The following is a 23,111-nucleotide window of genomic DNA, read 5'->3' on the forward strand; positions in this document are numbered from 1 at the left end:
CTGAAATCATGGGTTTGCGACACTGAAATATTTCTATCTCCGCTATCAAGGAGCCGATTTGAAAAATTATTGCGGCAGAATGCTGCCTAGAGGACACGTAACAACCTCCAGCGTCTAACCAAAATTGGCTATGGGGCCTGGGAAGGAGCCCTTTAAAGCTCGTTTATTTTTCGTGTACACACTCACTTCTCGTTCATTATATATATATATATATATATATATATATATATATATATATATATATATATATATATATATATATATATATATATATATGAACGTGCACAAATTCGTGAGTATATGTTGGAGTCCCGCCGCGATTTCCCACTGGCTATGGCGTTGCGGTGTGCTGAACTCGAGGTCGAGGGTTCAATCCCGGCCTTGGCGCTGCATTTGAATGGGGACGAAATGTAAAAACGCTCGTGTACTTAGGTTCAAGTGCACGTTACAAATTAAATTATGGGGTTTTACGTGCCAGAACCACTTTCTGATTATGAGGCACGCCGTAGTGGAGGACTCTGGAAATTTCGACCACCTGGGGTTCTTTAACGTGCACCTAAATCTAAGTACACGGGTGTTTTCGCATTTCGCCCCCATCGAAATGCGGCCGCCGTGACCGGGATTCGACACCGCGACCTCATGCTTAGCAGCCCAACACCATAGCCACTAAGCAACCACGGCGGATAAACATGATTTGAATGCCCTCTATATGTGCTCTGATGGGACTGCACATAAAAAGGCCGCCTGCAACGTGATCTAGAAATGTGAGATGATTCGGTTTTCTACTCGTGGGCGCCCTACAACGCGTCACGATATCTAAGGAGGACAACTGTCTCCACTGTACGGCTTGAAATCAACCCCGTACCAGTAAGTCTCTCCTGTCGTAAACGTTATTCGCCATGCATTTCAATGCGAGAGCGACGCGACTGCTCCACCACGCAAAAATCGGTGAAGGAAAGGACGAAGTTTCATCGGCATTGAGCTACTGATAAAGAAGTGATAGAAAGCCTCGCCAATTCACAAAATTCACATCTCATCTTCGCGTTGTGACGGAATCTCTCGAAAGATAAATTATTATTTTTTGTCTCTTTGACACGTCAGCAGTTCAACTTTCTACAAAAATGACGTAAGTTGTGTTAAAGATTTTAACAGAAAGTTAGTGATAAAGCTACCCATACAATGCTTATGCTTTAAAAAAAGAATAAGCGCACATGTAGACGCCTTTACCATATGTCGCTATGAATGGGTACAGCATTTAATCAATTTGAATTTGAACCAGAACTCATCTGTAAGAGATCCTTTGTACTCGTGCCTAACATTAAGTCTGATCTGCTGCAGTTGCCTAACTCAATTGAGCCAGTGTCTTTTCCTTCGCTGCCGTCGGTGTTGCTAACGAAACTCGTTTGATCGTGGCCGTACCCATGTTGCACAAGCTGTCGGACGAGCCTTCAATGCTAAAAACTTCTTCACGGGGTCGCAACGATATCGTGTAGTGCGAGAACGCGAAAAAAGTACAGCTGCCGTCAGCACGGTTTACCGGATGAAGCGCTCTGAGTGAGCAGCTTTCTTTTTTTTTCGCAAGGCGCTGCTTCGCCTAAATCTGATATGCAAAACGACTTCGGAAGCGTGTGCCAGCAGACTGCATTTTATACTCGCCGCATGCAGCAACTACGGAAAGCCGTCGAGTACTGTGCTCATGGAGTGTAGCCGGTTACCCGCTACCCTGTGATTTGAATTTACTTCAACGCTTCAAGATATCCTACAAACTTTTGTGCCGGCGAAATTTTGTATAAAAGCCCGCATATGTCGTCTTCGTACATTTGTATAACGTAAGATCACCTACATCAGTGTTGTCTACCGAAGTGGTGCCAGTGAGTGCACATATTCGACATACTCATGTGACACTTCTGTGACAGTCGGCAGAGCAGGTGAGATTGATTTGAAACTTCCTCCTTTCAGCCCTAGCATTCGGCATCTGGAAATTTGGTGAACTTGGTGCCACTGTTCCTCTGGACATTTACAGTCCGTGGACTGCAAATGTTTACGATTCAATTTTTTTCTCGTTATTTTTCATGGTGTGGCCTATACACTGTTTCATAGTTCTATGTAATTTCTTATAGTAAATATATGCCTTGAACGGTCCCTAAAAGCATGCACCTTTTTGTGTGCGCAACAAAAACAAAAATCAACCGAATTTACGGCTTTTTAGCGTCCCTAATCACACCGAGAAATCAACTATACACAGGGTGCGCCCTAAAATTCGGAAAATGCGATACTTACCAATATATAGATAGGTACAAGGTAGCGACACAGCGAAATAGTCCACAGGCATTTTCAAATGCGAAGTCCAACTTTAAACAATAACGAAGTTACGCGTTCGCCACTAGAAGCTGACTGCCCGCCGTTTTCGGTTTCGATAAAGCGGGTTCTCACTGCACACTAGCTCCTCTTTTCTCTGGGAAGCGTATTGTACTGGGCCATTTGTTTTCTTCTTTTTTTGCACGTTATTGCAGTGTGAAGGGAATAAGTAAACGAACGGGATAAAATCTAGAGACGACACAGCGTTGTGTTTGACCCGCCGTGGTTGGTGTTGGGTTGTTAAGCGCGAGTTCGCGTGATGGAATCCCGGACGTGGCGGCCGCATTTCGATGGAGGCGAAATGCGAAAACACCCGTGTACTTAGATTTAGGTGCACGTAAAAGAACCCCAGGTGGTCCATATTATTGCGGAGTCCCCCACTACGACGTGCCTGATAATCAGATGGTGATTTTGGCACGTAAAACCCCATAATTAAAGCAAAATAATTCTCCACAAGAAAAACGGGAAAATACTGTTCAAGAAAGGGGTCAGGTAGGGAGACGCAATCTCTCCAATGCTATCCAGCGCACGCATAGAAGAACTATGTAAACTAGCTATTACTCTGGGAAGGATTACGGGTGAGGATGAACGGCAGATATCTCAGCAAGCTATACTTTGCAGATGACATTGTCCTGTTTAGCAATGCTGATGGTGACTTGTAACAAATGATTGATGATATTATGGGACAAAATGTAATACGTACAGGGTTGAAGATTAATCTGCAGATGACAAAGGTGCTGCTCAATAGCCTCGCCAGAGTACGAGAGCTCGTGATAAGCAGTCACTCTCTAAAATCTGTGCAAGAGTACATTTATCAAGGCAAATTATTCACAGGCATTCACGATCACAGGAAGAAAATTTGCAAAACAATAAAAAATGGTTGGAGCGCATACGCCAGCCATTGCCAAATCATGACAGGTAGCTTACCGCTATCCAAGAAAAGAAAGTGTACAACACTTGCATTCTACTCGTGCTAACATATGGACAAAAACTTCGAGGTTAACAAAGAAGCTTGAGAAGTTAACGATAGTGCAAAGAGCGGTGGAACGAAAAATGTTAGACGTAACGTTAAGAGAACATAGCATCTTCAATTTAAAGCAAACGGGGGTAGCCAATATAAATTGACAATAAAATTTTTAAAAAATGGAGATGGACAGGCCATGCAATGCGTAACGCACATGACCAGTGGTCTATTAGAGATACAGAATGCGTGTCAAGGGAAGGGAAGCACAATCGAGGATGGCGTATAATTAGATTGTGGGATGAAATTAGGAACTTTACAGGCATAAGATGGAATCAGCCGGCGCAAGACAGGGGTGATTGGAGATCGGTGGAAGAGGTCTTTGTCCTGCAGCGGACATAAATATCATGATGTTGATTATTATAATGAGGATGACCTAGAATCTGCTGTCGGTCTACGGTAGTTTCAAAGTTTGCATACCTCGAGAATTTGCGAACTTCGATTCCGCATTTGTAACATATAGCCCAAATTAATTGAAAAAACTTCTCCACCTCCACTAAAGATGTTACGTTGAAGTAGGCAGGAAGCTGTTTACATGATATATTTAGAAGTATAGCAAGCGTTGATCAAGATGGAAGCCAGTCCACGTAACGCATGGCACGCCGATGTCTTCGGTTCAAGCTGCGGCCGCTATCTTCTTCGGGTGTCATTTGGCAAGATTGATTTGCTTAATAGTTACATAGTAAATAGGTAATTGTCGCACAATTTTTTATGGCTGGCGGCGCGAACGTTTTGCTACTGCAAATCTCATAAGGGTGGAGGAAGCATTATCGAGAAAATTGGGGATCGGGCAGCATTCAGTCTTGCGGTAACCTGGAAGCTTATTTTATACAGAGGTCCCTGCACCTGCCCCAACTCTAGAAACTTGGCACAACCTGAACCTGCAGGCGGGTATTCACTGCGTAATGTGGAGTTACCCTGGCCTCGCAACATATCTACGCGAGGCCTTGCTGAGGGGTCCTGTCCGCAGCCACATGATCAGCATGCTATTACAAGTGGAATAAGCAACAATACTGAATAGCCTTCATTGTGCCCGGTTGACTCAATTTCTGTATCCTTTATATATATATATATATATATATATATATATATATATATATATATATATATATATATATATATATATATATATATATATATATATATATATATATATATATATATATATATATATATGGATCAATTCGAATGAAATTTGTTGCATTTCAGAAAGAAAGGTAAATTCTACTGACTGTTGGAAGCGAAATTTAGATTTAGGGCCTGCATTTTGTTGCAACAAATTTCAAAACTGCTAAAGTTTGAAAAAATAAGAAGCACGAAGTTTACAAATTAATAGCTCTCCGCCAAGAACAGATATCGCGGTTCTGTAAACGGCATCCATTAGATAATTCAAAGCGGACAAATTCGATATGTCGATTTATATTTTACGTGAATTCGTTACCTTTTGTAGAAGGGTTCTGCAAAAGCTGTATTTCCATATTACAAATTTTTTTGAGATTCATGTGTAACATATCAATTTTGCCCGCTTTAAATGTACTATTAGATGCAATTCATAGAATTGTGGTATCATCTTCATTGCTGCGTTGCAGAGCTGTAAACTTGATCATTTCGTTTACTGAAAATTTTAGATTTTTGCCTATATTTATTAAAAGTTCGACCACCTAAATCAAATAATTCCAAACCAACAGTCATTACATTTGAAGTTTTTCTTTTAAATGTAACAAACCTCGCCAAATTTGGTGCAGTGGTTGCCGAGAAAAACGAATTTCTATTTGCATGTACTTAGATATCAGCACCCGAGCTAAAGCTCCTTAATCTTCGCTGAGGCACCGGAAGCCGTTTGCATGAAGCATTTAACCCCTGGGTACTTGCATACACTTAAGAATACACTTAAGCGCAAGTGGCAGGAAACTTCAGTGCAGGATTTCACCGATTGAAGAGAAAGGCAACGAAGATTTGCGTAATTATTACTCATTTGTCACTCGACAACTTATTGTCCGGCAACTTACCGTTATTTTCGCGATGTTGTTTAACTCTGGCAAAAATAACCCCGTGGGAATTGCTTCGCGCGAGCATTCTCTGGGTGGAGACTATCCTGTACGCGCGCCTCTATTTTGCCCATTTGAAACTAGGAGAAGTGAAGGAGGAATGGTGTTCTGCAAGGAATGTCTTCCTGTATATTGTTTCATTCCTGCTTCCTTCTCCCTTTTGTTTACAAGCAGCTCGTTTGGGCTTCAGGGTGGACTCAAGGTGCTCCTTTCTGTTCGCTTCTTATTTCCAAGGTGTGCACCACAACCGTTTATTCCGTTTCTCTCGCACCGACGCGCCTGCAATCTCGTACTCACAAATACGGCGACAAACGTAGCCGGCCGCAGATAAAGGCGGAAGCGCACGTCGTACACATACGCCATCGGGTGAAGAGCGAGAAAGTGACATGCTTCGCAGGTTGCGCGACACGAGACGACTGTCCCGGCTCTCGGTTACCCCGGCAACCGAAGTACGCCCGATAAGGCGATAAGCGCATCGTTATGCGTGGAGCCAAGTGAGGGGAGCACACGTACGGCGGACGTGCACGGTGGCTAGGAAGACCGCAGCATCATGCAGCGCAGTCGGTCCTCGCCCGGAGCGCCCATGCACGTCCTCTCGCCGGAGTTTTGACCAAACCTACGCACGTGCCGTATGGGTGCAATATGTGGGACATGAACGCAAGGGCAGCTATCGGCGTCGTGGTGTTTGCCACGCTGTGTTTTCCACGGGGAAGCGGCGTTGGTGCCTTTCGGGACCAGGTGCCTCGCCTGGAGGGGCACGGGTACACGGATATCATTGTGCGCCTGCCCCACGGCCTGAAGCAGCGGGATCCAGGAGAATTCATCGGTCAGCTCGAGGTAAGTTTAGTATTCAACTTTGCAGTGGGGCGTTCCTCTCGCACACATCCGCTTTGTGTCTGTTTTGTGCCTGCAAATTACCTGCTCCTCCTCCTCCTACAACAACAACTACTACTAAAGCTACTATAATAATAATAATAATAATAATAATAATAATAATAATAATAATAATAATAATAATAATAATAATTAACGTTGTAGCAAATTTATAGTGGTCTGCTTTCTCGCTCGTTAAAATTCATATATTACGCATCATCATTTCTAGTTTAAGTTCGTATAAGAGAGCGCTGCCAGAGTAATTACAATATCTTGCTTGGCTATATAAGCCGCTAAGACTGCTTACATGAAGTTTTTCTCCCGTGATTGTCGTTTGTCTAAGTTCTAAAGAGCGCACTAACGCATTCTATATATTTCGCTTCTGAAGAGTTGTGGACTAGCCGTTAGGACCTTCAACTGCTTCAAAACAAATGGCTTCAGACAAAAGCGAATGCCGGCTGAAATCTTTCTGTCGACTAAATAAGACAAAAGATGAAGATGTTCGAGTTCCAGAAATATTTCAGAAGAATGGTCATGCTATCTGGTCGGCTTCTTGACAGATTGCTGTCGGTTTTTTCAATGCTTCTGCCGTCTTGTTAGGCCGGCATGCCAGCAACGTTCGCTAGACACTTATCAATACACCGATTAATCAAATACGCGTCGTACATTGCAAATTATGCATGAATTGATTGTGTCCATTTTACTGCGATAGCAGTTAAAAAGTCATAACACGGTTTGCTCTGTCTGTCCAACGAGCCCGTTCTGTGGCGCAGCGGCAACCATCGCTGTGCCGTGATCCATTCATCATTTATTTGCTACACGATGCAAATACCACATAGAAAATTTTACTGCTATAGCATTTCAAGTCGTCTGGCCGCTGTCGTCGTGCCGTCATGCCATACGGGCTACAATAAGTTGGGTCACAGATTTGTGTTGTTGAGTAGTTTCCTGAGAAAAGCGCCGATCAACATTCCCGGCATCCAGAGCAGTTGCTTACATCGCCACGTACAGTCAATGCTTGTGATTCGTTTCACATTTAGTGTAAACCACGCAGTATTCGGACATAAAAGAATGCTGAAAACTAGTTAAGTGGCACTCATTTTTCCATACTTATTGTGCGACGTCCCACGCTGAGCAGCGTAGGTATAAATGCTTGGACCTTTCGACAACGGAGACAGGAAGGTCCTCGCACAGGGAGTTGCAACTAGCGGTTTTGTTAGCCGGTGTTGGCGCTTCGCCAAGCAAGTGTTCTCTAACACTCTGAGCACATCAGCAATAATTTCAATAGTGGTTTTTTTTTTAAAGCGCCGATGCTGTCACTGGCACTTGAGCAGAGCAGTTGTTTACATTGGACCGATAGAACACTCACACACTCACCGCTGGTTGTTTGCTTGACAAAATTACGCAAGCAATGTTTCTCTGAAGTTAATCAGTATAGGTCAGCTTAGCAATGCGTTAAAAATTCAGATTTCAACAAAATTCAAAACAATTCCCTCATCTGTGCGATCTCATATACAACGCAGAGAAGCAGCGGTGAATGCGACTGGCCTTTCACAATGGTGGCAGACCACTCTCCCGCTTACGTCTTAACCTGCCCTTAGAGACACGCCCGCAGCGTGTACACAAATTGGGCGGCTTAGGCCGTATACTATACATATCTGACCTTCGCTAAACGACACCGGTGACGACTGCAGCGTGGTATGAGCGTGCTACAGCTTGTATGTATACATCTGAACTATGGCAGCTCGCTGCGAATAATTTTTGGGCTTTCTATTACATACACATGCAGTGTCCCAGTAGTGGCGCAGTCAGTGCGAAAATTTTTGCCCAGCGGCCGATCTTCCGGGTACTGTTTGAATGACGGCGCCAAGGGGCGTCGCTCCATAAGGGACCGTTTACAATACAGACCCATTAAAGGCCGACTACAATATCATCCGTAGTGTGCATGCTAGCAGTGCAGACCATTAAGTTGAAGTTTCAAACCTAGATAGAATAGAATGAAATACTGGAAGAACTGCAGAATGGTTTTGCAATCGTCAGATGATCGGTGATACTCTCTTTGTAATCGCCCAGTGTGGAGGAACAGCCAAGGACGAGAACATGAAAATATGTAGCCTTTTTAGATGTTAGTGGTGCACATGACAACGTAAACAGGAAGACCTTGTGGAGCATCCTTAGACAGGAAGGCATTGTGGCAGGTACTATAGTGTTTCTAAAGAAAATAGCCCGGAACAGTACTGCTAAGCTAACGTGCGAAGGGGGAATTAATAACGTGACATAGACAACCGGAAGGGTCTGCGCCAGGGCTCCCATTGTCATCACTGTCCTAAATTTACGATATATACATGATAAGCATGGGAAAGAAAATAAATGCAGGTAAATTATAGATTATGTACAACACATTCTATAAGTCGCTGTTGCAGTATGTCTACGAAACGGGCCTGCATGCTTACATTTAGCTCCATTATGACGTTACGGCACGTGGCAACCCAACCGAGAAAAAAAATTACGAGTAGGTTATAATTTTTCGTGTAACGAGCTGCTATGGTGATTGAGCAGTGTATTTCGGGTTTGATGCACGCGGGTGAGATTGCTTGCGAGCCGGTAGTCGGAGAGACGGGGTGCTGATCGAGCCGGGCTACTTAAAGGGCCGCAGAAATTAGTACCCCTTCATCTCTGCAATTACTCTATCTCTCTCTCAGTCCGAGAGATATAGAACTTCCTGCAGATATCTGGGGAAATGAGGGCAACGTAATCAAAGCAAGAAGGCAAGAGAAAGAGCGTTATGGCAGAACAACAAATATTAATCATAGTACGAGGTAATGGTTCCCGAGATTATGTTTGCTAACTCCGTGCTGTGCTTAAAATCTAATGTGCAAGGGAAACTGAAGATTAATCAGAGGGCTATCAGAAGGCTAGTACTGCGAGTGCGTGGAGGAAAATACACACACACACACCCGCGCACAAAGCAGTATGAAGCAGCACATTAAGACATGGGGCGGGCGTCGTTCGAAGTGCGGGAGGGCTCAGAGACAAATCTGCTTCGAAAGACGACTGCAAGAAATGAAGAAATGCGAGTATAAACGGGCAGCTAGATTAGGCACCTGTATAGGAAAAATGCTCACTCAAAGTGGAGAAATATGACCAGGAAACTAAACAGGAAGTATTAAATCGGTGGGACAGCGTCAGAGGAAAGGCTGTTAAATGTAAATGCAGAGATGCAGAAATAATGTACCGGATGGGAGCAACGAAAAGAAAGCTAGCCGTGGAACAATGTCGAACAGCACAAAATTACATCAGAAAATATTTATGGTTATTCAAGGGACAGTGCCCTGGTGCTCGAAACGAGATCGGCATGTCGGAGAATGCGTAGTTATAGGGATAATTTTAAAAAAGAAAGACTACTTGTGCATAGCGTGTGGAAATGGTGCTGAAACTATTGAGCACAATCAGTTAGAATGTCTGGGTATCCACCCAGTGATCAGTGTTTGCTTTTATAAGGACAGTAAGGGAAACGTAAATCAAACTGCTAGGGAGACTAGTAAAAGACAAATGGCAGTCTGGCGGCGCAGGGGAACACGTCAGGATGGGAAATAAAGTTGTATTGTGACTAATGTAGCTCACTGACTACAAATATATTCAAATATTTCATTGTACCAGAGCCTTTTAAAGAACGCACTTGGCGCCATGCAGCACTTTCCCATTTCAATAAGCATGATGATATTATCATGATCAGAAACCATCATCATCATCATGATCATCATCATCATCATCATAAGGCGCGAAAGACTGACCCATTTAAACGGCTTTCGGTCGCCGCTTGTGCCGTCAGCGTTGTCACAACGAGCTTCCAGCGGCGACGCGTTCGCTCATCGGTCGATCGCGTCGGCGTTGTCACCGTGTGTGGCTGCGAATGAGCCAGGATTATATGTCGTTGGCACAGAAATTTATGGCTCACTGTGGAAGTGGAACGGCGATCCAGCGCTAAATATGCGGTGATCCGTGGTGATCGCTGCGGCTGCCACACCGGTGGGGAACCATAAGAAACGCAGGCTGCACGCTTACTTATGGGTGACGCAATTATAACTACTAGCGTTATTTTTTTTAACATCTACACGACACAAAATCATTCTGCGCAATGACGTCATGGTGATATCAATATTATTAGGTTCAGTATTTAGAAACCAAAGTTGATCTCGAATTAAAATGCCGTATGCTTTCCAACCTTTCTACTTACTGAGTGCCACCTTTTTAGACCGGGATACTTGCGGCAGAGTTTACGCAATTCCGAAACTATGAGTTTAATAAACGCGCTTATAGACACTGCTGCGTCCCGCTATATGCCTCGACATTCCAGCTAAGATCGTTCTAAACTGGTAGAAGCACGCTCTTGGGAAACTTTTAACTGGAACGCCACTGTATTTCGTAACAAATTTTAAGGTCGCATATCTCGGAAGTGGTGCTAGTCTTGGGATTTCTGCCAAGCCGACATAACTTCACTACTTCTCCGCTTGAATTTCTCAATTACAACATGTGCCCTACAGTTAGGAATTGAAAAGTTCATTAGCATTAGTTAATTCAAAACATTATCGGTAACGTCCTCTCTTTTTATTTTATTTTTTTGCTGCTACTATCCGCCTAGCCACGTAGTCTATGAGCAAGTGGCAGGGGCCTAGATATGACATTTTTTTAGTGTTCCACATAAAAAGAAACATCTAGTAGATACAGTTCTCTTACGAACAATTCCAGTGTAAGACGTTTTTGTGATAAGAACGCAGACCTCCATAACTTTCAAATGAAATTCAACATTACTCGAAATTAACGGAAAGAGAATGAAAATGAAATGAAAGGAAGAAGAAAAGAGAACTTGAGCTACCAGTTTCTTGGCTAAATAGGTATGTGCCACCTGTTGCTTCGGATTTTATAGCACGGACTTTGGACCGACAATTAAAGTGGCGCCAGCGAGCGCACCCCTGTTCTGCCTAATCGAACGACATATCACGACATAAGACCTCTTCATGTGTGGGCTCATTAGTATCGCTAAAGCGCACAGACATCTTAATTCAAGAGGTCACGATATTCAACGACTTCTTTTATTTTTTTTTATCTCTCTTAATTGGTCGACCCCGTTTTTTGCCTATTGAGTGTCTTACCATGGTGTACGTGGCCAATCCCACAGAATCGGCATGTGACATTGTGACACACGAGGTATAAGATGCTTAAATGTATTTGTATATCTGTCGCACTTCGCTGTGCCATACACCTGTCATCAACATTATTCCCTCGGCAAACATCATACATCGCCTTTGTCCTCGTGACAGCAGTTACGGGCTACGACACCGTGCGCGTGTGAACGGATTCTGCTGCTACCACGCTAACTCAAACAAGCTTTGCTTCATTAATATTACAACACTGCGCGTGAGCTGTGCGTCTTTTTTTTTGTATAATAAAGAACTATTGGAGCATTACTTTAAATAAAGACTAGTTGTTTTTCAGTGCTTTGATGTTGCAGTTAGTCTTTCTGACTGTGTCCGCTGCTTGTAAGGCTTTCAAGTCGTTGATGGTGATGAAACGGTCACATGCGAACGAACCAACTTTAACTTCAAACGAATTCAAGAGGGCAAGTCAAAAAATGAAGCGCGCTATTTTCTTATACAAACAAAAAACAGCTTTTATATTGACATGATTCGCAATATGGGGATATGACTCTTGACACAAATTGCTTGGATTTACCATCCTCACTTTCTCTGCCTCTCTCGTTCTAAACATTTCTTTTCTTCCCCTTTTGTGCCGTGGATTCCGCAGAGGCTGCTACGCCGTGCGTCAGGCAAGCTTCTGCAAGCATCTGACGGCCTATGGTACTTCAAAGGCATACGCGTGGTCGTGCCTCCCGAGATGGAGACTCCTCGGAACCTGTTGCTGCAGGACGCCACCTGGGAGCTTTTCAACGACGCCCACATCGTTCTCACCAAGCAAGGCAGCAAGTGCAAGGCTCGACAAAGTAGGGGCTGCGGTGAACGGGGAGACCTCGTGGCGCTGCCCGTGAGCACGCTTGACGCGTCCGTGGACATTGGTGAGAAAACGCACTAACGAGCATGGCGCTTCGAGGATTCGCCAGTAGCACTCCACACATACATGATAGCGCCCGACGTGGATTGTCCTGCAACATGTACACCATTGCTAGCAATAACTTGGAGAGTGCGGCATCAGCAAATTTTGCTTTTCTTTTTTCTGGCCGGGCCGAGCCAGACTGTGACATGCAGTCATTGCTCGACCACGTGTACGTGTGTAATTTTACCACTCGGTTTTATGTTTGACGACTGGGCTGAAAAAAAAAACTGTTTTGGTGGCACCTGTGGTCTTTAAGCTATTTTAAAGCTCACCTTTGTACATGTTACAGAAACAAAATTACATGCAGTATTTTGTGGAAATTCTTTTCCTTTTCCATTCTTTTGGCTTTCATCATTGTGTCGCATGAAGCAGCGCCCCAGCTGGTACCGGGATGTGCTAACGAGCGGGACCGATAGAAAATGAATAGAAGTGGAGGAAGAGAATTTTAGCAAAATATTGCCCAAGGACCGGAACAGTGCAGCGATTCTATTGCAACTCTGAGGCGTAATTCATGAAGTCTTTGGTTTTCAAATGCTGTTTGCCGTTGAATTAGTATATCCAACATAATCATTATCTGGCACGTGCTCTTACAAACAGCCTCTATCGTGAGAACTTTTGCGAATACGGACACCTTCGTGCGTCTTCAGAGGCCTGAGAGATGCAGCGCCTACACAATGTCACCATAACAGGCAGGTCCAGGGTGGTGCATATGAGTGGACCCGAATCTGCCGAAGATAATTCTTGCGTCTGACCTAGTTGAGCGAATTGTATATATAGTTACAAAAGTCAGTACGGCAGGCTCGCTATAACGTAAAACTATTCCAAACTTTTCTATTCCAATTCAGCAATCAGCTCTCTGCGATTGGTCAAATATATTTTGGACCACCCCCACTTCACCTGTCTGTCACGCGACGTCACGAAAACCGCGATGGTTCCCCATCTGATACGGCGTGTACACACTGATTATGCATGGTTTGACCGAACAAAAGAAAAATTCTTATTTGTGATTCGACGCCTTTTCGCCATTACCCCTCGGGTACTGGTCAAACGTTTTCGGGCTGCACCCGCAACGGATAGAGGTGCCCTTTACACTTTAGCCGAGAAAATCCACTAACTCGTCATTATATAGTTACGGGCCAGTTCGTGTAAGTTATAGCCGAGGGAAAGCAGTGGTGGTAAGAATTTGTAGAGGTGAGAGAAACTACTCAATGTTTGTTTCAAAGGCTCACCAAGAGCCACACTTTGTCCACTGAAGTGGATAACCCTTGAATGACACTGTGCAGCCGGGTTCCTAACATTTAGTTGAATATCAATTTGGCATTTGTTTTCCATTAGGCGTCATCTCGCGTAAGACGAATAAATACTATATCGTTCCATATATCTCCAGATTATGCAAGGACAACATCGTACTTCCTCTCCCCTGAATTAAGTATAAAGGCTTACAACTATAAATAATGTAACTGCACACCATTTTCGATTCATACATATCTATAGAGTGTCACTCACTGGCACACCGGACTATGTGGTTGAAGTCATTGTGATGCCTGCGGTTCAATTTCTTACAGCTTAATTCACATTTAGCTGTGGGAGAGATGGCGAATTTCCCAGGGCTGAGCTTCTGGTGCACCCTAAAGGAAGAACAAAAAAGTCAAAATCAATCGGGAATGCTCCACAGTCACCTACGGCCTATCCCCGTTGTTAGTTTGGGTCACTCCGTCCTGCGACGACGGCGGCAACAACAAGGACAAGACCGACGACAGGAACACTACGGCATCCCCCATGATTAGCTTTGAAACGGCATAAGTTATCATCATCCTTCTGCACATCTTGCACAGTAACCGGCTAACCACCACGCTACACGTGACTATATGGACCATGGGTCCAATGTTCTGTGCTACATGTGGTTAAGGGAGTATAGGCTGATGAAATATTAAAATAGCAAAGCACAAGGAAGTGAACATTGCGTTCATTTGTTTATGCACTCATGTGGCGAGGAACGATGGGAGTATGTGATACAAAATACATTTCATAGGAACCGTTTGCATTAGTTAAAGGGAATAAAAATAGTCAAATATTCTTCGGCAACCAGTTTTTACTTAAGATCAGTCTAACTTCCCAACTTGGCCGGTCATTATTGAGTGTGGTGTGGATTTACAGTGCCAATTCAGTGTCATGCGTCACAGAAATGCTTGCCGCCTCTCATTCATTTCCGAAAGCTGTTTCCCTGCGTAATAAAAGTCAACATGTTTGTGCTGCACTCGGTATGCAAATACCTGTGTAAGAGTGCCAGTACCGCCAATGACATATTCAAGTTTGCTTGCTACGCTTCTTGAGCCCTTGAAAGTGTGTGCACGTTTCAGGGACAACAGCAAAATGGAGTCAAAAAAGATTAAAATGTCTGTTCCTCAATTTATTCGCATATTACTTTGTAGCCTTCGTACAAATTGGTATGGCAACAGGCCTTGAGAATAGACGCAGCTGCAGCCTTAAACATGCGCATGCATGTTTGACGCCAAAGTTTTCTTTCTGTTTGAAACTTTCTCTAGATGCAGCAGCGTCCTCAGTCGTTCGTAGCTGGGCCCAGTTTCGCTACGGGGTGTTTGAAGAGACGGCGTTCGGTTCCAGGCCGCAGTGGTGCTTCTACGACGGACATTTCTGGCGTCCCACCGGCTGCTACACGACGAATGTCACTGCACGGTAATTAATTCGCGGGAAGAGTAGCAGCAAATGGGGTTGTCGTTAAACTACGAAAGAGGTCATCAGTCACTGAAACGAAGAATAAATACGAGAACTCCCCCATAGTATCTCTCGCTTGCAGTGGTTGTTGACCCACCTCGCAGCTCCTTTCACAGTGCTAAACAGGTCATTGGTCCATGCATTATTTCGCATTATTGTCATTATTTCCAGTCGCCCATCTTGCACTCATGCAACGAATGATTGCAGTTCATTGCAGTGATTGCAGTGATTGATTGAGTGGTCTAGTTACGTACCCCGCGGCTCACTGTGTCGAGGATGACGCAATGTGCTGCAAATACCACAATGACCTGTTGCAGTTACCTAATTGGTGAACCTAATTAGCAGGAATTATTCTTATTAGGGGCATAAATGTAATTTTAATTAACCTGAATTAGAGTTAAGTAATGTAAGATCAAGGAATTTTCATTATACTTATTATTGTTTATTAGAGAAACAATATAATAGTAATTATTCTTGATTAGGCCTAAGGAAGCCTAATGACCTTTAATTAATCCTGATTAGACTCAATATAATTTTAATCAAAACGATGTTTAATTAATCTTAAGTACGTTTATCAATCTTGAGTAGGTTTAATTATGTAACCATATTTACTACTGAATAGGTTAATTAGGTTAACCTGGACTAATTCAATTAACCCCACCATTCGTAATTACCCTAAATTAATCATCGTTACGTTCAAGTAATTGCATAATAATTAATCTACATTATGTCTCCTTACGTTTCATTAGTCTTAAGGAGCTTCATTTAGGCTTAATTAATTTCATCATACTTATCTTATTAGTATTTTATTAGGTAGTGACTACAGTGATGGGGCCCGGTACTTTAACATCTGCACTACAGTGACGGGGCCTTGTACATTAACATCTACACTCCAGTGATGGGGCCCGGTACTTTGACATCTGCAGTACAGTGACAGGGCCCGGCACTTTAACATCTACACTACAGAGACGGGGTCCGGCTCTTTAACCACATTGACATATGAGAAAAATACGAACATATATATGGACATGTTGATATAAGGACGGTAATCGAGGTCCCATGACCATGATCGTATACGACAAAAGGTGGAGAATAGCGTTTTTGTGATTTCGCTAAGTTCCATGTTTGGGGCCCTCCTGCATACACGATACATTTTTGTTGCGCATGAATATTTTCTCAGCGATCAGTGATCAAATCTCGATACATCTTGCATGAAGGTTAGGCTGAAAAGTGGCTTCTTCGTAGCACGTAGCTCGTGGAGAAATGTTTAGGAATTTTTCCCAGAATAAGAAAACAACGAAAAAAATATTACTTAGTGTTTGAAAGAATACAAATTGTTAGGCTTACATGAGAAAATACTCAAGCATGACAAAATAAATTGTGCATGCAGGAGGGCCCCAGACTTGGAACTTAGAGAAATCGCAAAAATAGCATGCTCCATTTCTTGTCATATAAAACGTTTTCCTAAGAAAACTAGATTGTTTTTTTGCAGAGCTAAGGGTTATTCCTTTGTATCAACATATTCGCCCCATCACACATAAAATTCTATAGAAAACAACAAAATAGCAATGGCACTTTCATTAGCGTAATCTGAACACGCCCATATTGAGAAAACCTTGCATAATTTCGAAAATTTCACACAATTCCGACAAAACCACATTTTACTTTTTGGCGTAGATGTGACAGACACACATTAAAGTGCAGCCACTTCAGGCACGCGTCACATCCAATGGCGTTATCATGAATCCTTTGCCCACATGCACTAGATGTTCACAAACTATGATTACGCTTCTGAGTAATTGTTGCAGTGAGCGCGGCCCACCCATCGTCGGTGAAATAGTTCTGGATTTCACCTATCTCAACTCTGTCATCCAGAACTGCTGAAGGAACTTTCTCAGGGACGACTTAATTTCTTTTTCACCAATCTTGTGTCCCCTTATAGCTTTTGGAAACATGAAACAACATACCCTCAAAAAAAAAGCACACAATTTCGGCAAAGCACAGTCCAATTATATTTATTAGCTATAAACCACTGATTTGGTGCCTGTATTCTTGCTTGGCGTTCTTTTCTTTTCAGTTTGATAATTTATGTAACTGGTGATAATTTTTATGCATGCTGTAAAAAAATGATTTTTTTCTGTTTTTAATGTGCTAACGTGTTGCATTCATCCTCTGCATTGATCCCCCTACGCTTGTACCGAATGTGCATTATATTTCGCATCCGGATCCATCCACTAGCCTGCGGCTATTGGGTCCAACAGTCTTTTGCGTATGCACTGTAACACCTATGATGATGATAATAAAAAAAGAAAGTTTACTGGAATGGAAAGGGAACGGTACAAAGCGCATTAAATAAAAGGCATGGCATATGTTGATGCTTGTGTAGCACCAGACAATGAATACTGTACTGGATTAAGAAAAAGAAGCAGCGGGTAATTGCTCGCTTAGAAGACCAATAAGCATCCAGTGTGATGCTACTTGAGAAATAATGATATTGAAGCTTCGAAGACTTTAGAAGAAAAGAAAAAGAAAACACTGAATCATCGCGACGGCACAGCACAGGTCGCCGTATACACGTCGAAGTCCCTAGCTATAACGAAATTATTTTTGAACAGCTCTGATAGTGTATATGCAATAATGGTTACTTGCGTACGGTCAAATGCTCATATACTGCGGCATAAAGCTCACGGCACGGTGGGAAAACGCTCTCGCAGCGAAAGCGAAACATTGTGCGCGGACATGCATGCAGACGCGCAGTCGGTCACCGCGAACCCGTGCGATCGCTGCATTGAAGCTTCATTCTGTGATGCTCCATTTGGTTACACAGATGGGCCACTATAAGAACATATTTCACATAGTTTTTTCTCAGCGATTGCCTACCTTTAACGCAAGAAACCGGTTCGGGGGAATCGATCGCGGTGACCTCGCGCAGTGTCCCAGCTTACCGTACGTAGTAGGTAAAGAGATAGCGTCTGTAAACCATTCTGTGCCTTCTGTTTGTCCAAGGTTAGTATGTTAAAGGTAAGATGCTTCTGTCATTTCGAGAGTACTTGCAAAAATGTCCAGGAGAGCTCCCGCGTAGTATGTTTATTTAGCGCCGATAGCCAAACCTATGCAGAGCGCGCCGCGTTATCCCTCAGACTACACACAAGTGAGGCGCTTCCAACAGATGGCAACTCCGCAAGTCCTCGCCCCCAATACCGACATCGTTATAGGGACTGCCCCGTAACTACAGTGACGGGGCCGTCACTGTAGCTTCGTTCCGAAAGGAATAAAATATGGCTGCCGCTGATTGCTCAGGCACTGGCTACTCGCACCTGCCGGAGAGCATGGTTTATTTGCGTATGATAAAACTTTTTGCGTGGCCGTGTAACATTTTCGAGCACTTTTGGTAGGTTTACGACCTCGCTCTGCCAACTCTTGTTTGCTGAGGATCCGTTTTAGCGACATTCTTAACCTTCCTTGCACGCCACCGCGATTTTCTACCAGCCACCGCAAGCTAAGTTAGGGAAAGCGGACCAATCGCACACGTCGGCATGCCACCCTCTTCATCCGGTTATCTATTTTCAGCGCGCTGGCTCGTTCCCATCGAAACCCTGTCCACTTGAGCTTGCTCCTCGCCTCCTGGTTGCCATTTACAAACGAAAAATCGTGCAATGTAGGTGATGTTATTTATTATGAAAGCAAGGAAAAGTGACCTCATATATATAGCAGAGCGTTTGATTGGGCTGTTCAGGCAGCGCTGCAGGTCACCGCCCAATGCTTGCGTCCATGGTTACGCAAATTTGACGTCAGGAGATTGGAATAAAAACATATTTGAATAGTTTTACGCTATAGGACCCAAAGTCGAGGAATCAATACCCAGCCGGGCCGCTGCATTATAACATAAACGGAACGCAGCAACGACCGTGTGCCGGCATGTTGGTGCAGGTTAAATTACGTCACGTGTTCGAAGTTATGGCGCCATCCACTGTAGTGTACTTCACAGTCAGAATACGGCTCTGAAACGTAAAGGCTAATCTAACTAAACAGCATCTTCTCCATCTTCCAGACCTTATATGAATACGGAGGGGACTTGGGAATGTTCGAGAAAGGACGTGGGCGTCAAGCAAATTTTTCAGTCTGCAAGTGAGCCGGCGTCATCGTTGATGTTCACGTCGAGCATACAAAAGGTACGTGCCTCTCCATTTTGCTGCTTTTCATCACTTAAGGCTTGAAAAGTTATTATAAGGGCGTACTGACACCGGGCATATGACATTATAAGATAACCCTTTCGGTAGCACTTTCATGGGAATTGTCACATCCCTGAGATTGCTTGGTTTGCTCGCAAGTAAACACCTTATTGATTTTATAAATGCAATTGCGTCGAGTGCACGTGGGACGCCAGGTGTCCAGTATTGAAGCAGTACTAGGTGGAAAGGTTGTTATTCTGTTCAAGTGATGAATACTGCACTCCATTATTTATTAAGCTACCATAGCTATTTGCCACAAGCAGCACGCAACCACTAAACAATCTCTCCTCGCAGAAAGCGATGCGGGATCACATATCTTGTTCTCGCTCTACAGCATGATACCTATAAAGGTGTACATGGTCATGTTACGCAGTGCATGGGTATGAAATAAGAACTAAATGATTTCACGCCTATTTCCGTACGGTCAGCCAGTTATGCCACGTAAATAAAATGACCCCCCATAAAACGCACTTTCGAAGTACAACTCACTAAGGAAGAGTGGTGGCGACAATAAGCCTAAACGTTAAACCAAAAGCAAGTGGGCCGCAATGATGGACCGAAAGGACTTGATATTGTGGGGCATCTACAAAATAGTGATCATACGTGGTGGCAGCAATGTGCTTACATTTGTCAGTAACATCAGTGATGCAACAGTCGAGGTGAGTGAGTGAGTGAAAAACTTTAGTAGCTCTACGTTGGTCTCCTGCGGTCTCCAGATGGCTTCGTCCATCTTCTAGCACAACAGTCGGTTGGCCTTAGTCCAGGGCTCCGCTGGATGCTGCTGCCAGTTGTGCTCGCCGAATCAGACCTTCCTGGTGGACCCGGCGATCGCTGGAGAGCACTCCCTCCTATTGCTCCGCACACGGGTTTGGTATAACGGGCACCACGTCTATCTTCTGGCATGCCCACGTTATGTGACACAGCGTGGGTGTTTCGCGGCACCAGGGGCATTTGTCATTGTATTGTGTCGGATCTGTGCGCTGCGTGCGTGGAGTTCTACGCTCACCAGGAGACTGGCCGGACCGTGCACTTAACCAGCTTTTGTTTTGTGCGTGCTCTGTATTGCAGGTGCAGAAGTTCTGCGATACCCGTGGCAACCACAGCCACCTGCATTGGGCGCCCACAAAGCATAACGCGTTGTGCAAGGCACGCAGCGTATGGGAAGTTATCAGGGATTCTCCCGACTATTCACCAAGGTACGCGTAAGATTTTAACGCAGCTGCATGTGCTGATTTATAACAATGCGATTAGCAATTTTAGCCTACTGTAACCCCATTTTGTTGAGCTACTGTCTGACCGCTATCGCATGACTCTCTTCAAAGAACATAACCGTTGGTTGGTTTCGCATCCGCATCCTTCACAGCAGCCCAATGCCCCAATTCTACAGTGCCAGTAGGACAAAAGTGGCTGCGGTTGGGAGGCCACATTTATCGAAGCTTACTTTATGGGCGTCCAAAGGCCGCACAAGGTCACCCGATACCAACTGCAACAGCGACACCTTGCCCGCGCTATGACTGTCAACACGACTATATATATATATATATATATATATATACATATAACCAGGCACAGAGCCTCCCCTTCAGTTATGACATGCCACCCATGAAGGCCTTTTCAGCTGCCGACCTAGAAAAACAAACCCCTCATATGTGTAATTCATAACGAACCCGAAGCAATGGAAGTCTCAGAATGACCACTACAGGTTGAAAATAAAGGCGCCTTCAGCAAGACGGTGTGTCCTTACACTGATTGAATGCTATTCGCATTAACATCGACAATCATCATGAGATAAATTCTACCGGAACTTCTTTTGTCAAGCCATCATCTTCGTAATCATTTCAAAAACAAAAACTGGTTTATTTGAATGAACTATATAACCCGAGAGGCCACAAGCTGCTCACGCTCGGCAGCTTCCGAATGGCTTAAGTGGGATGACGAAGATTACTATTATTATCATGGCTGCGACTATGTAAGATCAAGTGCGTGATAAACCGCTAAGCTAAATAAGGCAGCGGTAAATGAAAAATCGTTTTTTTTTGCAGCATTCAGCCTTTATCCATGCAACCGGCTACTCTATTCGACTACGTCAAGCCACGGACACACCGCTACTTCTACGTAGTGCAGGCGTGTGCACCTGATCCAGCGGATGCAGTGTACAGTGTAAGTGGAAGCACCCAACGTAAAAAGTTCTGGAAGGTTTTGCTTAGTTACGACAATGTACTGGTGCAGAATGATGCTTACTTGTTAGCTGGCAGGCTGATTTGAATGAATTTTCAAATTCTCACAACTATATTTCGCCGGTGTCCCAAGGCTATCAATGGTTGACCCATTTAAAGAATGATTTAGTGAAATGAAAGGATTGCAGCAATAATCCACTTTCACTTGTATGAGCGCGGCAACACAATTGCATACGGCGTGAGGACGCTTCGTTGGGCTAGCCCACGAAAGGCTCCATATCCGACTTCGGAGTAAAGATGGAAAATTTCCGGAAACCTTCCTATAATTCGAAGGGAAAAAAAGGAAGGTTTTTGTTTCGTTTCCACAAAGAATTATAAATAAACTAGGTGTCACACTCTTCGCTACAAATATTTGCAGTAGAGCGATTCTGTACGCTATACACGTAAAAAAATATAAACAGACTGTCAATATATATTTATTCGCTTGACTACAAATAGAAGATCAAGCGGATATTCCCACATTAAACGTGCCATAAAAACATCAATTTCCTGAAAAGATAGTGTATGGGTTTCGAAACTCGAAAGCATAAAAAAAAAGCTAAGCCACTATATATTCGGTGTTGGTATCACTGGTCTTGCTTGGTAAATTCCCGTGCAGAAAGAGTGCCAAAAGGGTCCCCAATTTCCACACAATATGCTTGTTAAATTTTACATTGTTATTTTTGGGGACTGAAAATTTGCCCAATTTTTCAGGTCCTCGGAGAAAGAAAAATACAGAAAATAATTTTTTTGCGGTAGCTGTTTTTTTTTTACCCAATTATTCACATCTTCCGAGCGCGGCACCGGCATGGGCGAACACGATCGCTCGGATGCGTCTCCATTCGCAGCACTAACCCGCGAACGACATACATAGGCGTTGGTGTCCGGCGTGTGCTGTCGTTGTTACCTTTGCGTGGTGAGTCGAACTTTCTCAATACCTCAGCGTGTTCCCATCATCATATTCCACTCCTTGCATGTATTTTGGTGCGCTGGTTTATGGTATAGAAGGTGCCCTTCTGTGTTTACAATTCTGTGTTGTCCTTTTCTTTGTTAGCAAAAGCATTTTAAACCAGGGTGTCGAACCGAAACTTTATCGGGTTCAGTTCGGGTTCGGGTTCATGCTTTTTGGTTCGATGCAGGTTCAGCTCCGCAGCGAACATTACAACGATTCCAGTCAGTTTGGAGCTTTCTGAACCGCTTAATTTGGGTTCAACCGGGTTCGAATAAAAAAAAAGTATTGGCGTGCCGCCGGTTTTTGTGAGAACACGCGGTATGCCTGAAGAGACAAGTTCGTTTGGGTATTATACACAACTACTGCGAACCGTTTTTTTTTTCATGGTAATTAATTTGATGAGAAAAATAACTCAGAAACTTTGGGGCACCCTGTGCGGCTATCCAGTGCGTTACCACTCCACCCTCCCCCAAATTTCATGCTTGATTATTTTCGCAAACGGGCACTAACGAGAAACACAAAATCAAGTTAGGCTGACAAAGTATTCTTTCTTAATTATTTTCG

General features: G+C 43.8%; 1 protein-coding gene across 3 annotated transcripts in view; it reads left to right on the forward strand.

The window, feature by feature from the left end:
• The first annotated feature begins 1,639 nt into the window (after nt 1–1,639).
• The window catches only part of LOC135904818 (calcium-activated chloride channel regulator 1-like), a 91,351-nt gene continuing 69,879 nt past the window's right edge, over nt 1,640–23,111 (forward strand). For all 3 annotated transcript variants that reach the window (XM_065435799.1, XM_070525315.1, XM_065435800.2), the window contains exons 1-7: nt 1,640–1,928; nt 5,825–6,264; nt 12,106–12,373; nt 14,958–15,108; nt 19,199–19,319; nt 20,448–20,575; nt 21,422–21,539. In XM_065435799.1, the coding sequence (XP_065291871.1) occupies nt 6,070–6,264; nt 12,106–12,373; nt 14,958–15,108; nt 19,199–19,319; nt 20,448–20,575; nt 21,422–21,539 (981 nt within the window). In that variant the 5' untranslated portion in view covers nt 1,640–1,928; nt 5,825–6,069. The remainder of the gene's footprint in view (nt 1,929–5,824; nt 6,265–12,105; nt 12,374–14,957; nt 15,109–19,198; nt 19,320–20,447; nt 20,576–21,421; nt 21,540–23,111) is intronic.

Source organism: Dermacentor albipictus, chromosome 1 (genome assembly GCF_038994185.2).
Source record: "Dermacentor albipictus isolate Rhodes 1998 colony chromosome 1, USDA_Dalb.pri_finalv2, whole genome shotgun sequence".
Classification (NCBI taxonomy): domain Eukaryota; kingdom Metazoa; phylum Arthropoda; class Arachnida; order Ixodida; family Ixodidae; genus Dermacentor; species Dermacentor albipictus.